The sequence below is a fragment of the Solea senegalensis genome, linkage group LG20 (assembly GCF_019176455.1).
Source record: "Solea senegalensis isolate Sse05_10M linkage group LG20, IFAPA_SoseM_1, whole genome shotgun sequence".
Lineage (NCBI taxonomy): Eukaryota > Metazoa > Chordata > Actinopteri > Pleuronectiformes > Soleidae > Solea > Solea senegalensis.
Window position 1 is genome coordinate 19,238,390 of NC_058039.1, and position 22,324 is coordinate 19,260,713.

At 39.7% G+C, this 22,324-nt stretch overlaps 1 protein-coding gene across 1 annotated transcript; it reads right to left on the bottom strand.

The window, feature by feature from the left end:
• Window positions 1–151: 151 nt before the first annotated feature.
• kif11 (kinesin family member 11) lies at window positions 152–17,673 on the bottom strand. The gene is made up of 27 exons (XM_044053188.1): window positions 17,492–17,673; window positions 17,223–17,335; window positions 15,638–15,767; window positions 15,198–15,295; window positions 13,669–13,747; window positions 13,337–13,522; window positions 12,971–13,095; window positions 12,794–12,884; window positions 12,526–12,671; window positions 11,841–11,937; window positions 11,665–11,760; window positions 11,502–11,590; window positions 11,293–11,380; window positions 9,092–9,165; window positions 8,740–8,854; window positions 8,556–8,627; window positions 8,338–8,473; window positions 8,089–8,261; window positions 7,701–7,826; window positions 7,469–7,624; window positions 7,246–7,378; window positions 5,137–5,304; window positions 2,184–2,302; window positions 1,871–2,093; window positions 1,579–1,748; window positions 1,383–1,493; window positions 152–382 (listed from the first exon to the last, which is right to left on the bottom strand). The coding sequence occupies exons 2-27, from the start codon at window positions 17,294–17,296 to the stop codon at window positions 260–262; spliced, it is 3,198 nt and encodes a 1,065-aa protein (XP_043909123.1). The 5' UTR covers window positions 17,297–17,335; window positions 17,492–17,673; the 3' UTR covers window positions 152–259.
• Between the last annotated feature and the right edge of the window lie 4,651 nt (window positions 17,674–22,324).

Here is a 22,324-nt window from a genome sequence, read left to right on the forward strand (position 1 = left end):
ATGCAGAACTTTTTATCTCAGGTTTTTGAATTAAAAAAAAAACAATAACTGATTGTATTGTAAACAAATGTCAACAAAGATTTTTTTTACATTTTTCTTTTTTAAATGTTCATATTTTATCTTCTGGGTTTAAAAATGACAAAATAATAAAAACAGGAATAATTCTCTTTAATTTTACAAGCAACATGAAAATGTCAGAACAGCTCAAACAAAAATATGAATGACGTTAGAAACAGAAGAAAAGAATATTAAAAAACATTTAATAATTGTGAGAGCGGAGCGGCAGCCGGGATTTCTGTGGCGATGACGATGATGCAGCTTCATTTTCTAACCACTTTGATCTGCTGGGAATCTTTGACTCCTTCTTACTGCACTTCTTCTGCTGGAAGAGCAACGACAACAACAATTAGTATTATTATGATTACAGTCATCATAATACATGTAGAAAAGGTTCATTACATATTTATTTGTGTCACTGTAATTGACCGATGAAATAAACAAAGCACAATAATAGATTAACAAAGACAACACAAAGCTAGAGTTGCCTATTATTCTTCTCTAATTGAAGAAAATAAGAATAATCATAGATTTCTTTTCAGCAATGTAGCCAGGCTGACACAGAGCCACAGCTCCACTGAACCATCTATTCCTTTAACACTGAGCAGTGATGACTTTATCAACGTCTTTGTGAATAAAATAACATCAATTAGAGAAAAAATGGATCATTTCCTCCCTCATATTGGGACTGACTCATCTTCTAGCACAAGAGCTTTAGAAGCACCAGGTGCACAGTTAGACAGTTTCTCCATAAGAAACATCATTAGTTTCAATCTAAGCCATCAACCTGTCAGTTAGATCCTATCCCCACCAGAAAGATCCAGGATATGTGAGGTCTTTTACCTGACCCTTGAGAAAGCACACCGATGGAAAAGGCTGTTGCCAATCAATTATGTGAGCGCATTAATGTTTCAGGGCTTAGTTAAAGTTGTATTCCACTTGAGAGTATTGTCAATTTGGTTTCTTTACTTTGTTGCAACATTATTTTGTCATGTTGGGCCTATACAATATATGAGGGAACATATTAAATAAATGTTATGCAGACACACAGCTTATTTATGTTCAGGTTGTTCAACTCCAGAGTTTTAAGTCACAGTCACCTCAGAGAAAAACTGATCACATTGTCACTTTAGATGACATAATAATTGGAGTGATAATCTCATTTCCAGAACAGCCTTCTTCCAACATTATGAAAATTAGAAACATTCTGTCTTTACAGGATGCTGAAAAACTAGTTCATGCTTTTGTTAATCTAGATTAGATTACTGTAACTCCTTATTAGCACAACGTCTCTGATCATCACTGAAAAACCTGCACTTTGTCACCTTGAAGAAGGGAACTCGTTTGCCCTCATTGAAGACGAGGTTCTCGTCGATGAAGGACGGCTCCGTGGCTGCACTTTGATCACAGGTGCTCAGCTCGTCCTCCAGAGAATCCTAGAGACAAACAGAGAGGAGGGAAAGTTCAGTCACAGCCTCCATGTGTGTCTGTCGCTGCCTGTGGGAACAACAAGACAAAAACCTGGCTGTGTTTGTCCTCCTCCTCCTCCTCCTCCTCAGGCTCCTCCTCCTCCTCCATGGCGGCGAGCAGCTGCTCCTGCTGCCTCCTCAGACTGTCCAGCAGCTCGATGCGACTGCGCGACTTCATCAACTGCCCCGGATACACAAAGTCCCGACGCTGAGGCGTGGCACCTGAAGGTCACGCCCATACATTTAAAGCTTTTTTTCCTTCATCAGCGGAAACTTTGACTATTCTGTCATTTGTTTGTCGTCTGAACTGAAAACTTCTCGACTGAAGTTGACAGAATATTTACCGGTGGGAACGTCGTGCTGCAGCTCCTCCTGCAGGAACCCACAGACCAGACGCTGGCTTGTCTGCAGGCGCTCCTGAAGCTCCACCCACTGCTCATCCACAGCAGTCTGGTCCACTGAGGCCTGGTCCTGAACGGCCACCACAGCGCGCTTCACCTCCGCCTGCTGACTCGACAGCGCCTCCTTTGTTTTGTGCAGCTGTTCGGCACAGTGAGTCTCCACGCTCTGAAGAGACACGGAGGTTTAGACGACAACGAGTCACAACGAGTCACAACGAGTCACACGTGGAGGGTGGAGGGTGAAGGTTTGTTTTACCTGCTGCAGCATCTGAGTGTCACATGCCCTCTTCTTCATCATAGCCACATGATCCCGAGCTCCCGTCTCTGCGCGGTCAGTCACTGCAGACCTCCACTGGACGTCACGGTCCATCAGACCTGCAGCCACAAGCTCACACTCAGCGCGCTGCAGCTTTAACAGGACATTTCAAACTATTCTTAAAGGGGACATATTAAGCAAAATCAACTTTTTAACCATTTCAATATTTATATTTGGGACTCTGGAGGCCCTACCAGTCGCCAAAGTGTGGAAAAAGAATACTCAGTCATGTTTTCGTGGTCCCCCTTAGTGTAAGTATAGGCGATAAAACACTCCATGTTGAATTCCCTGCGCTTATGACGGCAGCATGCGCATTTCACCGCGAATGTTACCGCCCCACCAGTAAGTTTACTTGGAGAGCTCCACCTTAGCTCCACCTTAGCTCTGACACGTCCTAATTAAACATATTTGTTCAGTACGTCCTCCATGACCGGAGCACAGACTCAGTCTGATACAGTCACATACAGCAGCTGTTTATGCAGCGATCAGCGGTGGATCAGTGGTGCTGTCCCTAAGTGTTTTTAACTGATTTACAGTTGGACAGTGTTCGGCTCCATCCTTATGTAGGACGTCTCTTCCTGTGACAACACTCTCGCTGTTTTCTGCGCATGCTGACATGTTGATATTGTCAGAAAACTAGTGGAGGGAGGGGGAGAGGAATGGAGCTGTAAAGCGCTGTAAAGAGGACAAATCAGAAACCCCCTGGAAGAAGTGGGTGTGTGTTTGCCTGTGTCTCATTTGCATATAAAGGGACCATGCACGAAAACTGAGCATTCTGAAAGGGGCGGGTTTAGCAGGGTTATTGAACTGCTATGATGCTTCATCCTTATGGTATTTTGACCAAAGCATGTCACTGACATGTTCATTAGGACACCAGGGAACTATTTTAATGGGGGAAATAGGGTATAATATGTCCACTTTAAGTGTGGTGGTGTGAGGTACTGACTGTGAGCGCCCCCTGCTATTTTAAACGTTTGGGGCACATATCCAGTTAATAAGGATAGATTAATTTGAGTTAATATAGAGCTGTTAATTAAAGGAAACACATCTTTAAACAGTTTGGTGGGGATAGGATCTAACTGACAGGTTGATGGCTTAGATGATGAAACTAATGATGTTAACTCAGGGAGATCTATAGGGGAGAAACTGTCTAACTGTGCACCTGGTGCTTCTAAAGCTCTTGTGCTAGAAGATGAGTCAGTCCCAATATGAGGGAGGAAATGATCCATTTTTTCTCTAATTGATGTTATTTTATTCACAAAGACGTTGATAAAGTCATCACTGCTCAGTGTTAAAGGAATAGATGGTTCAGTGGAGCTGTGGCTCTGTGTCAGCCTGGCTACAGTGCTGAAAAGAAATCTATGATTATTCTTATTTTCTTCAATTAGAGAAGAATAATAGGCAACTCTAGCTTTGTGTAGGGCTTTTTTGTAAGCTACAAAACCATCTTTCCAGGCTATATGAAGTTCCTCTAGGTTACTGGAACGCCATTTTCTTTCTAATCTACGTAACGTCTGTTTAAGAGCACGAGTATTGGAGTTAAACCATGGTGCTCGTCTCATCTGATTCACCACTTTCTTTTTCAGAGGGGCAACACAATCTAATGTAGTACGCAGTGAGGCTGCTGTACTATCAACAAGGTTATCTATGAGGGCGGGAGTAAAATCACAAAAGGTACCTTCAGATGTACTGACATATGGCACCAAGTTAAATAAAGGTTGCACTGTCTCTTTGAATGTATTCATATTATTATCAGACAGTATTTCTTATTTATGTTATTGTAGTTCATTATTGAACAGTTAAATGTGAGTAAATAATGATCAGTAAGGAGAGGGTTTTGAGGAACTATGTTTAAATTATCAATATCAATACCATAAGTTAAAACAAGGTCGAGGGTGTGATTAAGGCAATGAGTTGGTTTATTAACGTGTTGAATAAAACCTATTGATTCCAACAGCGAGTTAAATGCGCAGCTAAGACTATCACGGTCAACATCTACATGGATGTTGAAATCCCCTACAATTATGATTTGATCTGTTTTAAGCACCAACTCAGATAAGAACTCAGAGAACTCTGATAGAAACTCTGAATAAGGTGCAGGTGGACGATAAACTGTGACTATTATAATTGGTTTCTGTGATTTACAACTAGGATAAGATAGATTAAGAATAAGGCTTTCAAACGATGAATATCCTGGTTTGGGCTTGGGATTGATTAATAATTTAGTATTAAAAATGGCTGCTACTCCTCCTCCTCCTCGGCCTGAGCTTCTAGGAATATGGGTATTAGCATGAGTGGGTGGAGTTGATTCATTTAGACTAACGTAATCGTCTTCATGTAACCAAGTTTCAGTTACACAGAATAAATCTATACAATTGTCAGAGATAAGATCATTTATTAAAACAGATTTTGAGGAGAAAGACCTTATATTTAATAGTCCACATTTGAAAGTGTTATTATTTGACTCTATTTTATTGTTGGTATTAATCTTTATTAAGTTAGAATGTCTAACTCTTCTTCTGTTTGTTATTGGTTTATTTACTTTATTTACTTTAGTTTTTACTTTAGTAGGTCGAGGGGCAGACACAGTCTCTATGGGGTTTTTAATAGGTGACTGCTCGAAAAGCAGTCACCAATCTCTTGTTTGAGGTGTGAACAGGTTGGTGGTGGACAGGACTCTTAGGCTTAACACTACGCCTCTTACTGCGGACAGTGACCCAGCTGACTTCACTCTCGTGTCTCTGCTCACAGCCTTGTTTCCACTGAGAGTGAGGCTCTGTGTCAGCAGCAGGGGGCGCTCACAGCACAGGCAGTACTGTGTCAGTACCTCAGACTGGCACGCTCATTAAACACAGAGTGAGTGAGTAAATACAAGTGAAGTGAAGTCTGGTACCGGACACAGAGGAGTGTAGGTGGGAGCAGCAGCCGCTCAGCTCCTCCAGCGTCTGCTGACTCTGCTCACAGGTGTGACGCAGGGAGGAGGCAAGGGAGGAGGAGGAGGAGCAGAGCACCTCCACCTGAGAGGAGGCCTGACGCTCCACTGAGCTGCAGCCACTGCAAACACAAGATAAAGACACAAGATAAAGACACAAGATGGAGACAAGATAACGCATGAGATGGAGACACAAGATAAACACGATAAAGACAAAAGATGGAGACAAAAAATAAACACACGAGATGGAGACACAAGATAAAGACAAAAGATGGAGACAAAAGATAAACACACAAGATGGTGACACGGGATGAAGACATGAGATAGACACAAGACGAAGACACGAGATTAAGACAAGATAAAGACAAAAGATAAACACACAAGATGGAGACACAAGATGAAGACACGAGATTAAGACAAAAGATGGAGACAAGATAAACACACGAGATGGAGACAAGATGGAGACAAAAGATAAACACACAAGATGGAGACACAAGATAAACGCACAAGATGGAGACACAAGATAAACACGAGATAAAGACAAAAGATGGAGACAAGATAACACATGAGATGGAGACAAGATAACGCACAAGATGAAGAAACAAGATAAACACGAGATAAAGACAAAAGATGGAGACAAGATAAACACACAAGATGGAGACAAGATGGAGACACACAGATAAACAGAGATAAAGACAAAAGATGGAGACAAGATAACACACAAGATAACAAGATGAAGAAACAAGATAAACACACAGATGGAGACAAGATAAACACAGATGAGACAAGATGGAGACACAAGATAAAGACAAAAGATAAACACACAAGATGGAGACACAAGACGAAGACAAGATAAACACGAGATGGAGACACAAGATAAACGAGATAAAGACAAAAGATAAACACACAAGATGGTGACACGGGATGAAGATACGAGATAGACACAAGATTAAGACAAAAGATGGAGACAAGATAAACACACAAGATGGAGACAAGATGGAGACACAAGATAAACACGAGAAAAAGACAAAAGATGGTGACAAGATAAAGACAAAGGATGGAGACACAAGATTGAGACACAAAATGAAGACACGGGGGGTGGAGTGGCTCAGTGGTTAAGACCGGTACTCTGTGTGCCAAAGACATCATGGTCGCAAGTTCGACTCCACCCCTGGCTGATTGTACTCAATTCCATTGTAATGACATGTAATGTAATGACACGAGATAGAGACAAAATATGGAGACACAAGATAAAGACACAGGATAAAGACACAAGATGGAAACATGAGGTAAAGACAAAAGAAGGAGACAAAAGATGGAGACACGAGATAAAAACAAAAGATGGTGATACGAGCTAAAGACAAAAGGAGACATGAGATAAAGGTAAAAGATGGAGACACAAAAGACAGAGACAAAAGATAAAGACAATGACAGAGACAAAAGATGTAGACACGAGGTAAAGACAAAAGTAGACACGAGGTAAAGACAAAAGGAGACACGAGATAAAGACAAAAGATGTAGACAGACAAAAGACACAACAGAGACAAAAGACAAAACACAAGACAAAGACAAAAGATGGAGACACAAGATAAAAAGATGAACAAGATGAGATGGACACAAGATAAAGAGAGAAGATGGAGAAAAAGACAAAAGATGAGATAAAGACAAAAAGATACGAGACAAAGACAAAAGATGGAGACACAAGACAAAGACAAAAGATGGAGACACAAGATAAAGAGAGAAGATGGAGACACAAGATAAAGAGAGAAGATGGAGACACACACACAAAGATTGATGGAGACACAAAAGATGGTGGAGACATGAGATAAAGAGATAAAGACAAAAGATGGAGACAAAGAGAAAAGATGGAGACATGAGATAAAGACAAAAGATGGAGACACAAAAGATGGAGACACGAGACAAAGAGAAAAGATGGAGACATGAGATAAAGACAAAAGATGGAGACATGAGATAAAGACAAAAGATGGAGACAAGATAAAGAAGAGTAAACAACAGTGACAGGTGTGGTTACCTGAGTTCTGCTGAGAGTGAGGTTTCTGTCACCACTCTGTGCTGCTCTGAGGCTCAGCAGAGGTTTCTGCAGAGCTCTGGAGGTGGAGCACAGGTCTGTGTAATCTCTCTGAGTCTCCATGGTGAGCAGGTTGAGCTGGTCCTGCAGACACTGGATGGTTTGTTTCATTCCCTGACGGAGAGAAGCGCAGCCATGACGTTGGTTTTGCATGCTTTTCAAATGTGAACGTGTCAGTTCAGAATGTTGTAGGTCAGCTCTCACCGCCTGATGTTTCTCCTGCGCTCGCCTGATTTCGTCCTCCAGCCTGTCGTGGTCTCTCTGCAAAGAGCTCAGCCCCTGCACTGCTGACTCCCTCAGCCCCGCCAGCTCCTGAACCAGGCTGCTGAAGAACACACCCATGTCCTTCATGTCCTCCACCTGAGAGGGCGACAGTGACCAGCAGGTTTAACCAGAGCTAATGCTAAGCTAAATAAACAGGACAGTCATGTCTCACCTTGTCGGCCAAAGCTCGCTGCGTCTCCACGGATGCTCTCAGCGTGTCACTGAGCTCCCTGACGGCCGACAAACCCATCAGAGTCCGAACCACTAAGACTTCCTCCATGTCCTGCCGGTGCTCGTCCTACAACAAGGAAAGTCAAACATTCAGTCATGTGACATTCCAGGGACAGAATGTGGAAGTGGTGCCAGTTCTTCTCTGGTCAGCACTGATCAGCATCTGGAGAGCAGCGGACCGTTTCTACCATCAAGTTGTCATGAAAACCAAACTTAAGAAACATGATCACTTCAGGAACATCGGATTAATACGATCTCAGCACAGTAAAATCAGCTGTTCTGATGATGTGAGATCACTAGTGTCTGCTTTTTTTTTTTTAAACTCTCACCAGCAGCTGCAGCAAACTCTCTTTGTCCTGCAGACACAGCGCCTCCTGCTGCTGAACTCTCTCCTGACAGCGAGCCACACCCTCGGCCACCAGATGCCCGACTCCGCCCACAAAGGTCTCCAGGGTGGTCAGAGCTCCGGTCAGCGCCGCCTCGTTCATCCCCAGCAAACCATCTGTGGAGGAGGAGGAGTTTGTGTGTGGTCAGAGTGTGTGTGTTTGTGTGTGGTCAGAGTGTGTGTGGCATCTTACCAACAGCCTGTGAGTAGCTGCTCATCATGTGCTGATGTTTGTTTCCTTGCTGTTGAACACAGCACTGCATGTCACTGAATGCTGTCTCCATATGCTGAGAAAAGCTCTGCTGGACCTGCCTGTTGTGCTGCTCCACCTGAAATATTACATATACTTATTCAGAGGACCCTGAAGTGTCTGAACCGCTCTTCAAATGTGCTGAGTGTTTGTCATGTGACCTTTGTCTTCCTGTCGAGTTTGTCGTGGAGACCCGACACGTCGCTGGTGCTAGCCTCTACTGTCGTCAGCAGCTGAACACAAGGAAACATTATTGACCTGGTTAGTTATCTACCTGCAGTCACAGGTCACAGGCAAGTGTGTGTGTGTGTGTGTGTGTGTGTGTGTGTGTGTGTACGTGTGTACCTGTCCAGCAGTGTTGTAGAGAACCTGGTGCACCGAGCTGATCTCAGAGCAGATAAACTCCTCCTGACTCAGCTTCTCTCTCGTCTCCTGCAGGTCACGACTCGTCTCCTCCAGCCTGAAACAACCACACGTCAAAAACAATAGAATCAGGAATACAACAAATATAGGAACAATAGAAACCGAAACAAAATAGGAATAATAGAAACAGAAATAGTAATAGAAACAATAACAATAGAAACAACAAAAACAAGATCAATGGGGGAAAAAAACAATAGAAACAAAAATAACAGAAACAAATACAATAATAGAAACAACATCAACAACACAAACAACAGTTAACCAGGGATCTCACCTCTGCTGCTTCTCATCCAGGTCAACGGTGACCTGATCCAGTCTGGTTTTACTGTCCATGAACAACTCAGTGACCTGAGGACGACGAGAAGGAGAGAGTTACTGTCAGTGTGGAATAGTGAGCATTAGCAGTTAAGAGGTAAAGGAGATATGTGTTTATATTTAGAGTCTGTATCCTGATGTAAAGGAGATATGTGTTTATATTTAGAGTCTGTATCCTGATGTAAAGGAGATATGTGTTTATATTTAGAGTCTGTATCCTGATGTAAAGGAGATAAATGTTTATATTTAGAGTCTGTATCCTGATGTAAAGGAGATAAATGTTTATATTTAGAGTCAGTATCCTGATGTAAAGGAGATAAATGTTTATATTTAGAGTCTGTATCCTGATGTAAAGGAGATATGTTTATATTTAGAGTCTGTATCCTGATGTAAAGGAGATATGTTTATATTTAGAGTCTGTATCTTGATGTAAAGGAGATATGTGTTTATATTTAGAGTCTGTATCCTGATGTAAAGGAGATATGTGTTTATATTTAGAGTCTGTATCCTGATGTAAAGGAGATAAATGTTTATATTTAGAGTCTGTATCCTGATGTAAAGGAGATAAATGTTTATATTTAGAGTCAGTATCCTGATGTAAAGGAGATAAATGTTTATATTTAGAGTCTGTATCCTGATGTAAAGGAGATATGTGTTTATATTTAGAGTCTGTATCCTGATGTAAAGGGAGATATGTTTATATTTAGAGTCTGTATCTTGATGTAAAGGAGATATGTGTTTATATTTAGAGTCTGTATCCTGATGTAAAGGAGATAAATATTTATATTTAGAGTCTGTATCCTGATGTAAAGGAGATATGTGTTTATATTTAGAGTCTGTATCCTGATGTAAAGGAGATATGTTTATATTTAGAGTCTGTATCTTGATGTAAAGGAGATATGTGTTTATATTTAGAGTCTGTATCCTGATGTAAAGGAGATATGTTTATATTTAGAGTCTGTATCTTGATGTAAAGGAGATATGTGTTTATATTTAGAGTCTGTATCCTGATGTAAAGGAGATAAATATTTATATTTAGAGTCTGTATCCTGATGTAAAGGAGATATGTGTTTATATTTAGAGTCTGTATCCTGATGTAAAGGAGATATGTGTTTATATTTAGAGTCTGTATCCTGATGTAAAGGAGATATGTGTTTATATTTAGAGTCTGTATCCTGATGTAAAGGAGATATGTTTATATTTAGAGTCTGTATCTTGATGTAAAGGAGATATGTGTTTATATTTAGAGTCTGTATCCTGATGTAAAGGAGATATGTTTATATTTAGAGTCTGTATCTTGATGTAAAGGAGATATGTGTTTATATTTAGAGTCTGTATCCTGATGTAAAGGAGATAAATATATTTAGAGTCTGTATCTGATGTAAAGAGATAAATATTTATATTTAGAGTCTGTATCCTGATGTAAAGGAGATAAATATTTATATTAGAGTCTGTATCCTGATGTAAAGGAGATAAATATTTATATTTAGAGTCTGTATCCTGATGTAAAGAGGAAATGTTTATATTTAGAGTCTGTATCCTGATGTAAAGGAGATGTGTTTATATTTAGAGTCTGTATCCTGATGTAAAGGAGATATGTGTTTATATTTAGAGTCAGTATCCTGGTGTAAAGGAGATGTTTATATTTAGAGTTCTGTATCCTGATGTAAAGGAGATATGTTTATATTTAGAGTCTGTATCTTGATGTAAAGGAGATATGTGTTTATATTTAGAGTCTGTATCTTGATGTAAAGGAGATATGTGTTTATATTTAGAGTCTGTATCCTGGTGTAAAGGAGATGTTTATATTTAGTGAAATATAGAATCTACTGTTTCAGTGCTTAATTGCTTCACATGAACAATCTCTTGCTGCTGTAATTCTACATGTCTGTGTTTAAGGACTAATAAAGGAAAACTTTAATCAGCCTTAGAGCTTGGATACGTAAATATGAAACAGATACTTCCTCCTCCTGGTCAAAGCTCTGCCCATAAAAACACAGGAAGTGCTCATCCGTGGTTGAACTGTGACTTGTCTCTAAATTGAGACCAATCTCAGGTGGGCGGAGTCAGTCAGTGACACACAGGTGTGACATCATGAAGTTTTTCACTCATTCAAAAAGTAATTACTGACCCGAGCTTTAAATCTACATGGTGTCATACCTTTTTTTGCTCCTCCTCCAGGGCAGCGATACGGTCAGTGTACTCGATAATCTGCTCCTCGTTAGTGGTCAGCTGACCCACCATAGACCTGGAACACACACACACACACACCTCTATTTTAAATGAGTGACGTGTGTGTCTCTGTGCGATTGTGTCTCAGTGCGAGTGTGTCTCAGTGCGAGTGTGTGTGTGTGTGTGTGTGTACTTACTCGTAGTGTTCTGAGGACAGGTAAACTCCATTCTTGTCTCGAGCAGCAGCCAGGTCTCTCTTGAGGCGCTCGATCTCCTCAGTGTATTCCTGAGCACACACACACACAATGACATTGGTCTCCATCACAAAAACCTCTGTGGTGAGAAAGAGACTCGTCTTACCTTGATGAGCGTCCTCTTGGTGAGTTTCTGGTTGACCTCAGGTTTGTTCATGATGTTCTTAGCTCTGCTTGCATATTCCAGGGTGCTCAGTGTCTCCTGCTCAGAGACAAACATGGTCATGGAGATCATCAGGGTGATCAGCAGCAGAGACACAGAGAGAGACAAAGTAAACGTACCTCCAGGTTGCTGGATGACGGAGACACAGTGGCAATGATGGAGGTTTTTGTCCGTCCTCCCAGCGAGTCCTGCAGGATCCTGGTCAGCTTTGACTCTCTGTGGGAAAAACAAACCTACAATTAAACTCATTTAATGTTGGTGAGGTCACATGTCATCTGTGAATTTGTTCTTTATCTCACTGTGAGACAGACGTCTGTAAAACACACACACACACAATCTCTCTCACACACACACACACACACACAATCTCTCACACACACACACACACACCCCACACACACACACACAATCTCACACACACACAATCTCCACACACACACACACACACACATACACACACACACACACACACACACACACACACACACACACACACACACACACACACACACACACACACACACACACACAATCTCTCTCACACACACACACACACACACACACCAAAGCAGGATGTGCTGCTTCTCTGCTGCCTCGTGGGGTCACTTTGTGTCACTGAGGTCAATCTGAACAAAGGATTTCAAACACTGAATTGACAAAATCAGACATTCAAACTTAGTGAGGGAGGCAGCAGTGGATCAACATCTGCTGAAAATCACTCACTTTCTCTGTGGACTGTGGACTGTGGTGTGTGTGTGTGTTAGGGTAAGTGTGTGTGTGTGTGGGAGCGTGAGTGTGTGTCACCTGTATGGGATGTGTGGCCTCTTCTCCACCAGAGCAGTGATCACTCTGCCTAGCGTGAGCAGAGACTGGTTGATGTTTCCTGCCTCTCGAGCTCGTTTATCCACCGCGCCGGAGCGTCCGATGTTCTCGCTGCCAGCGAGGTCCACCTGCAGAGGGTGATGTTGAAAGAGCTCATCTGTGTAAAATCTCTTCACTTTACAAAATCAAATGTTCTCAATTGTTTTCTTACAGACTTTAACATCAAATCAATCAAATGACGACAAATTACCAGATTGAGTTTCCCGATCTTGACCAGCTCTTCTCCGTCCACTGTGATCTCTTTCATGTGAATGGTGACGGAGAACACGGAGTGAGAGCGGCTGCAGACACAAACACAGATGAACAACGTGAGCAGACTTTGAGCAGCAGAGCTTTGTTAACGTCAAGCACTTTCTGCCACGTCTACCTGGAGTAGGCGTTCATGAGTGTGGAGGCCGTCCTCCTCTTTGCTGATCCTCTCTCCAGAATCTGATAAACCTCATCTTTGTTGTGAACCGTCACCTCCTCCAGGCCCTTCACCACCACCCCGCGCTGCAACACACCACACAGCAGTCACAACAGGACGTCAAGGACATAAACACCGTGTGTGCTCGTCTTCATCTGAGCCTTTTACACGTGAAATAAAACACACACGATACTGTGTGTCATGGTGACTTCCGGTTGTAGCCGGAGGACTCAGAGCATCCTCACTGACCCTGACACTGGGACACACTGGGACACACTGGGACACACTGGGACACACTGGGACACACTGGGACACACTGGGACACACCTTGTTGCGCGGGTCGTCAAACAGCTGCAGTCGCTCACTGACGTCCTCGCTGGGACTCAGCAGGTCAAACAGCTCCTCATTGTAGATCTCCAGCAGTGACACTTTGACGGAGAACTCGGTGCCGTTCTCAGAGAGCTTCTCAAAGATCTGGTGCAGTGTCCGGGGGATGATGCCAGCCAGAGGGTCCTGACAACATGATCCAGAACCAGACATGAACCAGAAATGAGAGTGAGTGTGTGTGTGTGTGTGTGTGTGTGTGGTTTTAGTGGCGACTCTAAACGTGTAGAGTTTTACATCTTTGGTTTGACGTGACTTGAGGACGATGAACTCACCTCCTCCCAGGTGAACTGTTCGTCTGGACTCCGCTCCCCCTCCATAGTGAACGTCTTTCCTGTTCCTGTCTGACCGTAGCTGAAGGAAAAAGATTATCAGGACAAATCACTACCTTCGGTTTTAACACTCCACTCAAGTGTTCCACTTGACCTCAGATTTCCAAGCAAGAAAATTGGAGTAACCTCAACCACGACATGGTATTCTAAGATGGCTGCTACCGTCAAACACAGCAGCTTTTACCATAAATATCACAACTGTCATATTTGTTTCTGACAACGGCTAACCACGGCTGACAACGGCTGACCATGGATAACCATGCATAACCATGCATAACCATGGCTGTCAACGGCTAACCACGGCTGACCATGGATAACCATGCATAACCATGGCTGACAACGGCTATCCATGGCCAACAATGGCTGACCATGGCTAACAACGGCTAACCATGGCTGTCAACAGTTAACCATGAGTAACATGGCAGCATGTGCAGAAAACAGCGAGAGTGTCGTCACAGGAAGAGACGTCCTACATAAGGATCGAGCCGAACACTGTCCAACTGTAAATCAGTTAAAAACACTTAGGGAAAGCACCACTGATCCACCGCTGATCGCTGCATAAACTGCTGCTGTATGTGACTGTATCAGACTGAGTCTGTGCTCCGGTCATGGAGGACTTACTGAACAAATATGTTTAATTAGGACGTGTCAGAATGGTCAGTTATGACCTCTATGTGACCTTTTCTTAACAATGTGTGTGTTTGTACGTCGCTGACTAAATACGGCGACCGCTGGCCGCAGTCTGATGTGAAGTGGTGCGAACACACAAACACACGATTGCTGATTTTATCCGGCACATTAGCTTCATATATAAAATCCTCTGTAAAACACTGTGCTCCACTGTGCAGCAACCAACAGCACACTTGTCCCTCTGCGTTGACATAATACCGCTCTTCCTCCCTTGCCTGCACTCTCGCAGGGACAAGGTGGAGCTAAGGTGGAGCTCTCCAAGTAAACTTACTGGTGGGCGGTAACATTTGTGGTGAAATGCGCATGCTGCCGTCATAAGCGCAGGGAATTCAACATGGAGTGTTTTATCGCCTATACTTTCACTAAGCGGGACCACGAAAACATGACTGAGTATTCTTTTTCCACACTTTGGCGACTGGTAGGGCCTCCAGAGTCCCAAATATAAGTATTGAAATGATTAAAAAGTTGATTTTGCATAATATGTCCCCTTTAAACAGATTGTATACACCAGAATATTATGTATGTATATGTACACATGTGTATATATGTATACACACACACACACAAACATACATGTATATATGTACACACATACTGTATATAAGTGTTGAGATGGCAGTAAGCAAAAGTAAACAATACATACTGTAAATATATTACACTGACTACAAACAAATATCCAGTAGCTTACACATAAACTTACTCAGAGAGAAAAGTCAAAAACAACTCTGGAGCTCGAGTTCACTCGTTCACATTTTCATGATGATAAAAACTCTGACACTCACGCAAACACAGTGCAGTTGTATCCCATGATGACTTCGTCCAGGATGGGACACACAACACTCCTGTACACGTCTATCTGCTTCGCTGCTGGGCCAAACACCTGAGACACAGACACACAGAGACAATGATGAGGATTATCTGGTCAACATCACTGTACAATGCAAAAGTCTTCACTCTGCAAAGATTGAAAATAAAAATCAGCTACAGCTTTTTAGCCGAGTCATGTTGTGGGCGGAGAGTTTGAAATGACTCAGCACAAACATGTTGTTAATGTGACGGTATCACATGATGAGATCCATCCCAAAAACGAAGCATTATTTTCTCCATTGATCGATGAGTTGTTTGGTTCACAAAACAAAATCAGTGTTTGTCACGTGGAAATGATGATTTGGTTTTGGTCCACAAACCTTCTGCAGCTGCAGCTGAATCAAAGTCCACTCACCATGTCAAATGTGTACGTCTTTCTTGACGTCTTGTCGTTCATCCCTCCCGTCTTCATCACCACCTCCTTCCTGTTCTGATCGCAGTCCACGACACCGTACGACGACTTGCGCTCCATTGTGTTGAAAGGTCTGAATCATAAGGAATTTAAAAAAACAGAAGGAAAACTTCACCAACAATCTTTATTTTTCCTTCACACGAAGTGATGTGTGTTAGAAACAGCAGAAAGTTGCTCAGTATTTGAATATGTGTACATATACACATATACTGTATACATGTGTATATATACATACATATGTATTCTGGTGTACAAAATCTGTTTAAAATAAATAAACAAGTGACCGGGCGGGAAACCCTGTACGTTTCCAGACGTCCACTTCCTCTCACTGTGATGTTACAGAGCCACAGCGGCTGGATTTAAAATCTTCATCCATGACGAGTACAGAGTTCTGACAGCGCTGTGTCGAGGATTCCAACAGGTAAGTTTACGTGTTGTTTGTTTGTTACTGCAGCGTAATATGTGCTTGAACTGGGATCCATGTGACTCCGTGTGAATCTGTTCACACTGACTGAAAAAGAAAATGAGTAAAGAAAAACAAGACAAGTGCCACAGTCACACAGTATTATTAAAGGTTTGTTACCCTTTTCTACAGTGGACGTGAGTAAACTGTTGCTATTGTTGACCAGTTAAACCTAGATTATCTCAGGTTATCTCAGCATAGATTATGTTTTTGAGTAATAATAATAATAATAATAATGCCACCATGTATTATGTTTTGTGTTGTAATGTCAAATATGGAGATGATGAGACATTGATTTTACCTCTGTACATTTTTGTGAGATCCTTAGTGAAAATGACTTGTCACTTGTTTGCAATTGTTCTTTTTACACTGAAAGTGATTTGTAGCTAATTTTTTTTATGTAAAAAACTGCATTGAGTGTAAAAATGCCAAAACTGAAAAATACAAACTAAGGATGGATTTTTGTGTCATGGTATTTTCTTTTTTAGAAACGATATTATAAAACTGGTATTGAAAAAACTATCGATCAGTTATCGATTTTCTACTTTTCTACTCTGTCATTTTTCAGCTTCTTAAATGTGAATATTTTCTACTTTCTGTCATTTTCAGCTTCTCAAATGTGAATATTTTCTACTTTCTGTCATTTTTCAGTTTCTTAAATGTGAATATTTTCTACTTTCTGTCATTTTCAGCTTCTTAAATGTGAATATTTCTCCTTTCTGTCATTGTTCAGGATTCTTTGCTCCATAAAAACAAAGAAAATCTAAATAAAAACAAGACATTTGATAACATCATTATTTCCACGTTTGACAAACAGTTCATACTAATTTTAAACTAATCGATTGATGGGAAAAATAAATGTTTTGTTTCTTTTGTGTGGCAGTCTGATTTTTGCCATTTTAAACATTTGTAATGACGTCATCATCATCAAGTATGAAAATAACAACATGAGTGAAATACATTTAAAATCCATGAGGCATAAATAAAACAATAATACTGATTATTGATCGTCTTTAACGTATTCATATTGTGGACATATTGAAGTCCACACACAGATGAATTTACCTGCATCTGACGACCACCTGGATGTTCCTGCCTTTCTCATCCCGTTTCACTGCGTTCAGGCTGTGTGACGTCATGTTAGCTTCAGCAGAGAACTGTCCTCTGCTCCGTTACACCTGAAGACAGGACAGGGAACAGGGGGACAGGGAAACATTAATCCTCAAAAGACACGTTTAAAGGACAAATGCGGCTCCTACGTTAGCTCCTGTGTTAGCTCCTATGTTAGCTCCTGTGTTAGCTCCTGTGTTAGCTTAGAGCCTGATGTTACTCACTTCGTGATCGGCGGTGAACTCTCGTTTGTTTTCTGTTTTTTTCCCAGTTTTATTATCAGTTTTCTTCAGTTTTCTTGTGTTTTCCTCGGTAAAATCCTGACGCCGTGTGTGTTTTAAAGTCGTGTCTCTGGCGTTTCGTTCTGCCGCTCTTCGCTTTTCAAAGTGAACTTTTTAAATTTCCACTGACCAATGACAGCGCAGTCACAGAAAAACAAACGACGCTATTGGTCAGGACGCACAAGTGAAGACGTCACAGTGGGAGGCGTCATCATCTTCTTCCTCTTTTCTTGTAAAATGGCGGTCATGTGTTCGGTGCGTGAGCGCTGCCTTCAGGACTGAGTGTGAATCAACATCATTTTAATATAATACACACAAAGAGTAAGATTATTAAAAGGTTATAAGTGAAGAGTAAACACTGGTATTATAATACTATACTTATACTTATTATATACTATAATACTATTATATAATACACAACTGTTGAAGTGAATGAAAGAAGAACAACGTATGATTTACTGATAGTTTAATGATGATTTACTGATAGTTTAATGATGATTTAATGATAGTTTAATGATGATTTAATGATAGTTTAATGATAGTTTAATGATGATTTAATGATGATTTAATAGTTTAATGATGATTTAATGAATGATTTTAATGATAGTTTAATGATGATTTAGATAGTTTAATGATGATTTAATGATAGTTTAATGATGATTTAATGATGATTTACTGATAGTTTAATGATGATTTAATGATGATTTTAATGATGATTTAATGATGATTTAATGATAGTTTAATGATGATTTAATGATAGTTTAATGATGATTTACTGATAGTTTAATGATGATTTACTGATAGTTTAATGATGATTTAATAGATAGTTTAATGATGAATGATTAATGATAGTTTAATGATGATTTAATGATAGTTTAATGATAGTTTAATGATTTTACTGATAGTTTAATGATGATTTACTGATAGTTTAATGATGATTTACTGATAGTTTAATGATGATTTAATGATAGTTTAATGATGATTTACTGATAGTTTAATGATGATTTACTGATAGTTTAATGATTTATGATAGTTTAATGATGATTTAATGATGAATGATTACTGATAGTTTAATGATGATTTACTGATAGTTTAATGATTTGATAGATGATTAATGATAGTTTAATGATGATTTAATGATAGTTTAATGATGATTTAATAGTTTAATGATGATTTAATGATAGTTTAATGATGATTTAATAGATGATTTTAATGATGATTTAATGATAGTTTAATGATGATTTACTGATTTACTGATAGTTTAATGATGATTTACTGATAGTTTAATGATGATTAATGATAGTTTAATGATGATTTACTGATAGTTTAATGATGATTTAATGATAGTTTAATGATGATTTACTGATAGTTTAATGATGATTTAATGATAGTTTAATGATGATTTATTTATGATTTATTGATCATTTATTGATGATTTGATGATACACACATTATTAAAATGTTCATCATCTTCATGGTCTTCATGGTCTTCATGGTCTTCATCATCTTCATGGTCTTCATCATCTTCTTCATCATCTTCATGGTCTTCATCATCTTCATGGTCTTCCTCGTCTTCCTGGTCTTCGTTTTCTCCTGGTCTTCCTGCGTCTTCATGGTCTTTCTGGTCTTCCTGGTCTTCCCTGGTCTCCCTGGTCTTCCTGGTCTTTCTGGTCTTCCCCTCGTCTTCCTGGTCTGGTCTCCCTCGTCTTCATCTTCCTGGTCTTCCTCGTCTTCATGGTCTTCCTCGTCTTCATGGTCTTCATGGTCTTCATGGTCTTGCTGATGGTGGAGTCCAGAGCAGCAGCAGAAGCAGCAGCTGCCTTGCTCGAGGGTGAGGCAGAGCTGTGTCCTCCCACGTCCTTCTCTGTCCCGTGTCTTCATTACCATCACAAAGGACAGACCATGGTCTCTCTGTCTTTGTCCCTCAGCCCACTCACACCCCGGGTGACGGTGATGAAGATGAGGATGAAGATGAGGGTAAACCAGAGGAAACCAGGAGAGCGGCTAAGTGTGAAGAGGACGAGGACGAGGACGAGGACAAGGACATTTTCTCTTCTCTGCTGTTTCACAGTGAGTCTGGTGTTTGTGAACGTGTGTAAATTTACACTTTCATTCATTTAAACAACAATGCTGTTAATTCTTTTCCTTCACTTATTCACTAAGTTAACTCTTGATTCATTAACAATAACTCTGATGATGAGAAACATTTCAAACCTTCACTTTCATATTTTTTAGATTATTTATATGTTTAGATTATTTCCAAATGTTTTATCTAAAGAATAAACTTGAGACAAAAAACAACAGGAAAAGATTTTGAATGAGTGATAAATATTTGCTTTTATTTGATGTTTCATATTCTTTCTTTAAAAACAGACAAAAAACTGTGAAAACAAATTACAAAGAATTATTAAAGAAATGAAAGAAAGATATTAAAAAAGAACTATTAAAGAAAGATTTGACTGCTTAACATAACCTTTAAATGTAATAATAATAATTAACCTTTAAATGTAATAATAATAATTAACCTTTAAATGTAATAATAATAATTAACCTTTAAATGTAATAATAATAATTGACCTTTAAATGTAATAATAATAATTAACCTTTAAATGTAATAATAATAATAATTGACCTTTAAATGTAATAATAATAATTAACCTTTAAATGTAATAATAATAATTAAACATTGAAATGTAGTAATAATAATAATAAACCTTTAAATGTAATGTAATAATAATAATAACCTTTAAATGTAATAATAATAATTAACCTTTAAATGTAATAATAATAATTAAACCTTAAATGTAACCTAAATGTAATAATAATTAACCTTTAAAAATGTAATAATAATAATTAAACCTTTAAATGTAATGTAATAATAATAATTACCTTTAGTAATAATGTAGAACATTGTAAATGTAATAATAATAATAATAATAATAATAATAATTAACCTTTAAATGTAATAATAATAATTAAACATTGAAATGTAGTAATAATAATAATTATTATTATTATTAGTAGTAGTATTATTAAACATTGAAATTTATTATTATTAATAATAATAATAATAATAATAATAATAATTAAACATTGAAATGTAATAATAATAATAATTAAACCTTTAAATGTAGTAATAATAATAATAACTCAAACTCATAATAATAACAAACTGTGTGAGGGATTTATTTTCACCTGAAACATTTATATATATACTGGATGTATATATGTGTACATATATACATCCAGTATATATGTACACACATATATATATGTACATATATATATATATATATATATATATATATATATATATATATATACATATGTATATATATATGTATATATATATGTATATATGTACTGTATAGAATAAGAGCATTTACATTTAATATACATTCATGTTCAGCTCAGTATTCACTGTGTCATCATTAGCACGCAGTCAAAACATGAACGTATGAATGTATCTCATAGAACAATGAAATGTGAAAAAAGAAGATTATAAATAAAGTATCTGAGTGTGTAGCAGCTAACAGCTGTTAGGTTTGAAGGTGATACGAGGGGTCAGAGGTCAAAGCAGACGGGGACTTGATAAACAAACAGCGATGGCAGAGAAAAGTCACTTTGGTGGTTCTGATCCGAGCAGCAGGCGGTGAACGCGGGGGGCTGAGCGGGTGGTGAGCGGGCGGGCGGGTCGACCTGAGCTCTGACAAAGATCCATATTCACTAAAACAGTGTGTGACACATGATTAATCGTTGTGGTGGAGTCTGTGAAGGCTCCAGACCAAAGACTGACACCAGCACACAAAACCACCAAACCACCAAACCACCAAACCCCCACACACTCCACGGTCTGGACCAGCGTGGGCGAAGGGTGGACGCAGAGCAACGTCCCCACGGAGCTGTGTGTGTGTGTGTGTGTGTGTGTGTGTGTGTGTGTGTGTGTGTGTGTGTGTGTAAGTGTGAGTCTGTGTGTGTGTCTCTGTGTGAGTGTGAGTCTGTGTGTGTGGTGAGTTCAGTGTGTGTAAGTGTGAGTCTGTGTGTGTGTGTAAGTGTGAGTCTGTGTGTGTGTGTGTGTGTAAGTGTGAGTCTGTGTGTGTGTGTGTGTGTGTGTGTGTGTGTGTGTGTGTGTGTAAGTGTGAGTCTGTGTGTCTCTGTGTGTGGAGTAGTAAGTGTGTGTGTGCAAGTCTGTGTGTGTCTCTGTGTGTGTAAGTGTGAGTCTGTGTGTGTGTGTGTGTGTGTGTGTGTATGTGTCCAGGTATTACTAATGTTGTGGGGACCTAAACCTGTTTACAGTCACATTATGGGGACTTGTCTTCCTTGTGGGGACAAAAAGCAAGTCCCCATAACGTAAATTACTACATTTTAAGGTGAAGATATGTTTTAAGGTTAGGCTGAGATTGAAATTAGGGTTAGGGTTAGGATTAGGATTAGGCCAGTAGTAATTGTGGTTAGGGTTAGGGTAAGTCTCCAGGAAATGAATGTAAGTCAATGCAATGTCCCCTCATGTCATGAATGTCGAACGTGTGTGTGTGTGTGAGTGTGTGTGTCTCTGTGTAAGTGTGAGTCTGTCTGTGTGTGTGTGTGTGATTGTGAGTCTGTGTGTGTGTGTCTCTGTGTAAGTGTGAGTCTGTGTGTGTGTGTCTGTGTGTGTGTGTGAGTGTGTGTGTGTCTCTGTGTAAGTGTGAGTCTATGTGTGTGTGTCTCTGTGTAAGTGTGAGTGTGTGTGTGCGTGTGTGCGTGTGTGAATGAGAGAGAGTGTGTGACACACCAAAC

Coding starts and splice junctions, on each gene's coding strand:
- kif11 (XM_044053188.1), bottom strand. CDS start 17,296: ATGACGTCACACAGCCTGAACGCAGTGAAACGGGATGAGAAAGGCAGG. Junction 13,523..13,668: donor AACAGTTCACCTGGGAGGAG/GTGAGTTCATCG, acceptor TCATGTTGTCAG/GACCCTCTGGCTGGCATCAT. Junction 11,591..11,664: donor CCAAGAGGACGCTCATCAAG/GTAAGACGAGTC, acceptor GTGTGTGCTCAG/GAATACACTGAGGAGATCGA.